The sequence below is a fragment of the Alexandromys fortis genome, unplaced genomic scaffold, assembly GCF_014885135.2.
Source record: "Alexandromys fortis isolate MF-2015 unplaced genomic scaffold, M_Fortis_MF-2015_v1.1 scaffold_340, whole genome shotgun sequence".
Classification (NCBI taxonomy): Eukaryota; Metazoa; Chordata; class Mammalia; order Rodentia; family Cricetidae; genus Alexandromys; species Alexandromys fortis.
Genome location: NW_026068213.1, coordinates 720,818 through 728,238, shown reverse-complemented (window position 1 = coordinate 728,238; position 7,421 = coordinate 720,818). Strand labels below are relative to the sequence as shown.

Sequence of the window (7,421 nt, the reverse complement as noted above, 5' to 3'; positions counted from 1 at the left end):
TTTGAAATCATTTGAGAAGGAGACCAAGCATATTTTAGCTTTAAAAAGTGTCTCTAGTCACTGCTGTGACAGAGAGTGAAACACCACCCTCACTTCACTAAGCAGCATTTTTCTAGGTGAGGGGAGGTTAGCATCTTCTGGAAACAGTGTCTGGACAGTGTCCAGGGTCTGTCCTTTCCAGTACAGCAATGGCCATCTTTTTGAATCACTTTCTCCCTGGGTTTTGTTTACAGTGTCATATGGGCCTGTGGACGTATACTAATTAGTTTAGAATGGACAAGAAAGGGAACAGTATTTAATTAATAGGATATTTGTATCATTTTCTATGAAAATTCGTGAGCATAAGTATATTTTTATTTGGATCAACTCTGCTTCAGTAATCAGATACTAGATTCCTACAAAGCAGAAATTTGTCATCTGGTCATTTTTTATGCCAGGTGATTTGATGATCAAAAGTTGTTAAATGTTGACATGCACATTAATAACTAGCTCTGTTGAATAGATCCAAAAAATGCTGTTTCCTATCTAAAATGAACAAAAATGTGTAAAATTTCACAGAAACTATTGATGAAGAAGTTAGGTCTAACTGTTCTGGGTTCAAGCCTGATGCTGCCTATGCTAGCTAGATATGTTAACATTGGATAATTTACCCGAGTTTCTTTCCTCATCTTACAATAAACAGTTGTGATAATAAAATGAAAATGTTTCAGGCCTCCTTAATACAATGCCTGCCACATGGTATGGATGTCATAAATGGCAGTTATGTTGATTATGATTTTCGCTCAATTCATTATTTCTTTTTTTTTTAAATTCATTATTTCTTACTTTAGAAAGGGATGCTAGCCTGGCGGCGGTAGGGTATGGCTTTAATCCCAGCACTCTGGAGGCAGAAGCAGGAGGATCTCTGTTGGTTCGAGATCAGCCTGGTCTACAAGAGCTAGTTCCAGGACAGGATCCAAAGCTACAGAGAAACCCTGTCTCGAATAACCAAAAGAAGTAAAGGGAATACTATTTGATGTTTAATGTCTACATTCAACGATAAATAAAATTGGACTATGACATAGATTTTGATAGTAACTAAGAAATCACAATGGCAAGCCAACATGGTAACAGCACAGTGACCTTTATTGAGAAGGTCCAAACATCACAACTGAAGTATTTTTTCAGTTCAGTTTGTCGAAATACTTCAGTTTTCCAGCTGGATCTGGGATTATCTGTTAAAAAAAGAAAAAAGAAAATCATTCATTTAAAAAAGCTAAAGTACATTATAAAGAGTTTGGCCTTAATTACCCTACATTTGACTAAGGAAGATATAATCATCTATTTTGTATTCTGAATCCGATTACGTATTATGTTTATGAAAACTGGAATTCTCCTATGTATAATCTCAGAAGCAAGTAATACATTTCCCTATGAATTAACAATATCTGTACCCGAGCAACCCAAATTTTGCTTACAGCTCTTTTTTTTGACAGCCAAGCATTCTTGGTGCATTTGAGCCAGATCAAATTAAACTGAAAGCATGGCCAAGGGGATGATGTACTTTAAAATGTCTTTGGTTATTAGATGATATTATATAATATCCTGAAAAGGTGGCAGTGCATACATTAAGGGTTTATGAACTTTTAGAGGTTTTTGAGTACTGGGGGTTGACCCTAGGCCCTTCAACTGTTAAACAAGAACATTATCACTGAGCTGTATCTAAAGCTTTGTTCAAAGTTTAGCTTTATTGAGATAGGACCTTACTGTATTTTTCCATCTTAGTTTTAAACTCCTGAATGTCTGCTCCTCCTACCTGAGTCTCCAAAGTAGCTGGGATTACAGTTTTATATCACAGAGCCTGGATGAGAATGTAGTTTTATAATCTGAAACTGCAAAGTGGAACAAAAGATACCAGCACAGACAAGATTGTAAATAATTCAGTGAATGAGCACTCTGAACGGAAAAGAAATTCCTGCAAAAAGAATCTTAAGATGATGTACCTTTATGCTACCTTGAGCACTAGATATATTAAATGATAAATTTGCATAAGGTGGTTTATATTTGGTTGATTGTACAGGCTTATACATATAACTTTGAATCAGGGGTTTAAAAAGCATTTCTCCTTTAAGATAGTAGGCAATTTCATATGCAGGTATATAGCAAACCACCTGTGACAAAAGTAACATTCCAGGTATATTCTGAGTATTCAGTTCCTAAATGATTAGTGAAAACTCCCCAAAACAGATCCAGTAGAATTATGATAGGGTAAATATTATATATTTCAGAAAATATGTTATCTATGAGATTAACTTTTAGAGGACATAAACTTCTTTAAGAATTTGGTGGAGGCCATGGGTTTACAGGAAAAATGTGCATGTGATAGCATATACTGTATTTAATTTTATTGACAAAAATAATTGCATGTGTTTCTGGGTTTGTTCCTTCTTTCAACAGGCAGTTACTGAGCACCTGCTTTATGATAATTATTTACACAATTTCAGACAGTATGCACAAATGAATTAGGTATCTATTGTCCCTTGTCTTAAGACTCTGTGTATTCTGGCATTTTAGACTATTAGGGTTCTTAAAAACAGGTTGATGGGATGGATAGTGAGTGGGGCTCGTATGGAGCGCAGTGCAAAACCTTTGAAGATGACATCTAGCTGAAATATGAGTGAAGAGGAAGAGCTAGCCAACCACACAGAGGCCAATACAGAAAGAACATCAAAGGCATTGGCAAGATGGCTCAGTGGGGAAAAGCCCTTAACATGCAAAGCCCTAAGGCATGAGCCACTTTCATAAAAGAGAAGAGTACATCTGAAGACTTTCTCCGGCAAATGGTACTTTTAAGAAAATTTCCTTCCTTCCTTCCTTCCTTCCTTCCTTCCTTCCTTCCTTCCTTCCTTCCTTCCTTCCTTCCTTCCTTCCTCCAATATTCTTTTCCTAACTACCGTTTGATTCTCAGAAAAGAAAAATCTGAAAGATTTTAGATATTATTTAAGAAAAGGTACATGCAAGTTTCTAGCCAAAGGCTACTTCCAGGACTGTTCATAAGGTGTACCAGTATACCTAAGATAGGAAGTGTATGTGTTTGAATCTTTCTTTTAACACCATTAGCATCAGTGTTCATTAAAACCAGATTTTCTTCAAATGTTTCACCTCTGAGAGCCTTGCTCGGGATAGTTTCCTTGGCTCACAATATAGGAAGAAAATACATATGCATCTATAAGATTTTTCTCCTACATATCTACATTGCCCTTTTGGTTTCTCCATTTTTTTTTAAAACAGTGTAGTTCTCTGGACAGTTAGCCTTAAAAATCACAATATAATCCATATTATGACTTCTCTACTTTATCTGCTCTCCCACCAGCCCAGGGAATGTCTGCAGCATGATTTGTTCCTAACCATGATAACTTCTTTTTGGGAATCAGGACAGTCTAAATATAAGGACAGATTACATTAAAACTGGCATACATTTTTGACTCTGGCCAAGCCTTCAACAACAACAAAATCAACATGACTTACTGTTTCACTACCAGGTTTCCAGCCAGCAGGACAGACTACAAGGAACAAAAATAAGAAAGAGGCAGTTAAAAACAGTTTAATTTTTAACAACTCCTGAACCTGTTTCCATATTAAAGAAAAATCATATTAAACAATGCAGACAAGCAAGTCCTTGTCTCCTATTAGCTTGTCTGCTAGTACTAAAGAATTTTATTCATGGACTTTATTAGCAGGCAGCTTATCTATTTTAATTTTACAAATTATATGTACTTTCAGATAAAATAACAAAAATAAACTAGATACCTATACTAAAATTGGAAGATCATGGAATCTGATGCACTAGAAACCCTAGGTGAGGCATCCTCTTGAGTTTATATATGTGACCAATAAGATTATCTGGTTTATACCCTATTACATTGTATGCTCCTGCCAAGGTGTGCTGCTTGTCAACAGACTTTAGAATGTGCTGAGCCATGGACTTAGCTATATTTTATATACCCCCAAATCTAGTTAAATTATACATTTCTGGGTTCAGGGTAAGGTAGATGTATGCATATATTGTGGGATTATTAGATCAAACTAATTAACGTGTGTCTCACCTCACATAACTCATTGTTTTTAAAGTAAGGTCACTTAAAATCTTCTCTCAGTTGCTGGACAGCTGGCCCAGTGGTTGAGTGCATACTGCTCATCAGAGGACCTACCTGAGTTTGGTTCCCAGCATCTATACCATGTGGATCACAACCACCTATAATTTTGATGTCAGGGGATATAACTTCTGGCCTCTGTAGGCATGTGGACATACACTCATAGAGACATTAACCGACACAAATGCGCATTTTAATAAAATCTACTCTCAGCAATTGCAGTTTCACATTTTTTTTCTAAGACAGTGTCTCACTGTGTAGTTGTGGGTGGCTTGGAACTTACCGTGTAAGTCTGGCTGGTCTTATGTTTACAGACTTCCACCTATCTCTGCCTTCCGTGTGTTGGGGTAAAAGTGAGACCCACCACACTCAGCTCAGCAATCACATTTTAAAAGAATATACAACATGCTTTATTTTAGCAAAACATGACTGTTTTCTATTTAGTTACTGCTGAAACCTGTGAAGGATGATCTGATAGATTATTGGTGTGATGCTGAGTAATCCTAAGGATTACATTAATTCAAAAAGCTAAATCAGAATAACAGCATTGTTTGTCAGAGCCTGAACCTGGAAACAACCTAAATTTCTGTCCAGCAAAGAATGGATAAGGAAAATGTGGTACATTTACACAGTGGAGTACTATACAGCAGAAAAAAAAGCAACATGTTGAAATTTGCAGGCAAATGGATGGAGCTAGAAAACATCATACTGAGTGAAGTAACCCAGACCCAGAAAGACAAATACCATATGTACTCACTCATAAGTGGCTTTTAGACATAAAGTAAAGAAAACCAGCCTACAAATCACAATCCCAGAGAATCTAGATAACAATGAGGACCTGGAGAGAGACATACATTGATCAAATAAATCTACATGGGAAGTAGAAAAAGACAAGATCTCCTGAGTAAATTGGGAGTCTGGAGACAATGGGAGGGAGGTGAAGGGGAGGACAGAGGAAGGGAGGAGACCACAGAAAAATGTAGGGCTCAACAAAATCAATAAAATAACAATTAAAAGGGAGACAAAAAAGAAATGGCATGACCAAAAGCTACTTGGGGAGGAAGGGATTTTTCCACTTCCTCTTTCACATCACAGTCCATGTTTGAAGAAGTCAAGGCAGGAACTAAAGCAGTGGCCATGGAAGAGTGCTGCACTGGCCTGTTCCCCATTGCCGGCTCAACTTGCTTTTTAAAACAGCACCCACAACTACCTGCTCAAGGGCATCACTGCTAACATTTACTTGGGTCCTTCCATGCCAATCATTAATCAAGACAATATCCCACAGACTCACCTACAGGTCATCCTAATGGAGGCACTCTCTCAAGTGTGTTCATTACAAAACAATAATAAAACAACTAAGTATCTAAATATAAGAATGAAATATATAATAAAATCTACATTACTAACTATTGCCAGTTAGTACTACATTTTAATAGACCAATAATTTTTAAAATTCTAGAGAAATTTTTTTTACCTTTACCTAAAGGGACTATGCAAATAAGGAATATATTTGTATTTCGTTATAGTTAGCAGAAGATGGTAGTGATATTTGGATATATCATTTAAATTAACGATTTTGCTTGGTAAAAGAAATCTAAGTTGAAAACCATAATCAGAGTATGTGTAAAGCATTCAAATTATATTAAGGATAAGAAATTAAATTATGCCTCTGCCCATTACACACCAGCACACATAAAAATTAAAAAAAAAAGATGCGCAGGGGGTTGAAGGCCCCACCAAGGGTCCTATTACTGTTGTTTTGCTCCGTGGACACAATGTCAAACTGCCTTCTAACAATGTCTCATGTTTACACACATAGGTAGTGCTGCTCTCAGTCTTCATCTGAAAAACTACTTTTTGTAGTTGATGCAGTTAATGCATAGATTCGTAACTTGTCAAAGGGCTGAGAATAAGTGACTGTTAAGGACTGAGCCCTAAATAAGACATCTATCTCCAAGAATCAGGGAACATGTTAGAAGATGGACAGGAACAGTGTTAAGAGCCAGAGGATGAGGAGGAATGTTAGGAAACTATGTCTTCTGGACATGCACTTATACTCATGATTCCAGCACTTGGGTTTACCTGCACAAGACTGGTCTATCCACATTCTAGCAGGGGTAAGGGGAGGGCAACATAGGCCCTACTCCTCGCTGGGGCATTTGATGAGGGAGGGGGTATCAATTTCTTCAGTGGAATAGCTACTACGTAAGTTGCCCATGGTCCAGAAAATAACCCCGCCTCTACTCATACTCATGCAAGCAACCCTGATTAACTCCATGGGTGACAAACAGAAACCCAAACTTAGGAGGGATTTTGGTAGAAAGGAGAAGACTTTTGGTGGGAGAAGTAGATAATAGGGTAATGAGGGGGTGAAAAAAAACCCAAATTCATTATAAACATGCATGATACTGTCAAATAAAATATAAGGTTTTAGACAAGAAAGGTACCTTCTCCATGCTTGTCAGTGTACTGGAAGGCTTGAACCAAACGCAGTGTCTCGTCCACTGATCTACCCACAGGAAGGTCATTCAGAGTAATCTGCCTTAGGACTCCTTTGTCATCAATAATAAAGAGGCCTCTGTAAAATACAGGGATGGTAAAAGTGATTCCATTTCTTCTCAGTTAAGGTAAGTATTGTGCTATACAGAGTCAGCAGTACCACCCTATAGCCACATACACTCCTGTCCCCCATAGTAGATGCTTTTGAATTATCACTGTTAAATCATAGTTTGAAATTTCTGTTTTGAGGAACTGGAGCGATAGCTCAGCAGTTAAAAGGACATACTGGTCTTACAGAAGACCCAAATTCAATTCCCAACCGTGTCCTTAGGGTGCTCATAACTGCCTTCACCTCCACTTACAGGTATCTGTTACCTTTTTCTGAAGGTACATTTCTTCACAGAGATAAACATACATACATTAATTTTGAAAATCTGTTTTTTGATGAGGGGTTCCTTCCATCTTTAGGATTTATAACCAGGTAATGGTGGTGTTTAACCCTTTCTTGTGAGTCTCTAGGCAGTTAATGATGTGGGAGTGTCATATATCAATCTGTTGATTTCATTGGTTAATTAAATAAAGAAACTGCTTGCCCTGATAGGTTAAAACATAGGTGGGAGGAGTAAACAGGAGAAAGAGGAAGTGAGGTAAGACTCCTCAGACAGACTCGACAGCTCTGCTCTCTGGAGCAGAGACGCCAGGCTCTGCTCTCCCAGGCAACTCCGACCCAGGATGGACTTAGGCTAGAATCTTCCCGGTAAGCGCACCTTGGGGTGCTTACAAACATTA

The 7,421-nt window shown here is 37.6% G+C and overlaps 1 protein-coding gene across 2 annotated transcripts in view; it reads right to left on the bottom strand.

The window, feature by feature from the left end:
• Positions 1 to 1,102: 1,102 nt before the first annotated feature.
• Prdx4 (peroxiredoxin 4) overlaps positions 1,103 to 7,421 on the bottom strand; it is a 17,481-nt gene continuing 11,162 nt past the window's right edge. The window contains exons 5-7 of one of the 2 annotated variants that reach the window (XM_050130348.1): positions 6,581 to 6,711; positions 3,508 to 3,542; positions 1,103 to 1,214 (exon numbers count right to left, since the gene is read on the bottom strand). In XM_050130348.1, the coding sequence (XP_049986305.1) occupies positions 1,164 to 1,214; positions 3,508 to 3,542; positions 6,581 to 6,711 (217 nt within the window). In that variant the 3' untranslated portion in view covers positions 1,103 to 1,163. Of the gene's footprint in view, positions 1,215 to 1,811; positions 1,872 to 3,507; positions 3,543 to 6,580; positions 6,712 to 7,421 lie in introns of those variants that run through there. The other variant, XM_050130349.1, reaches the window with a different exon arrangement.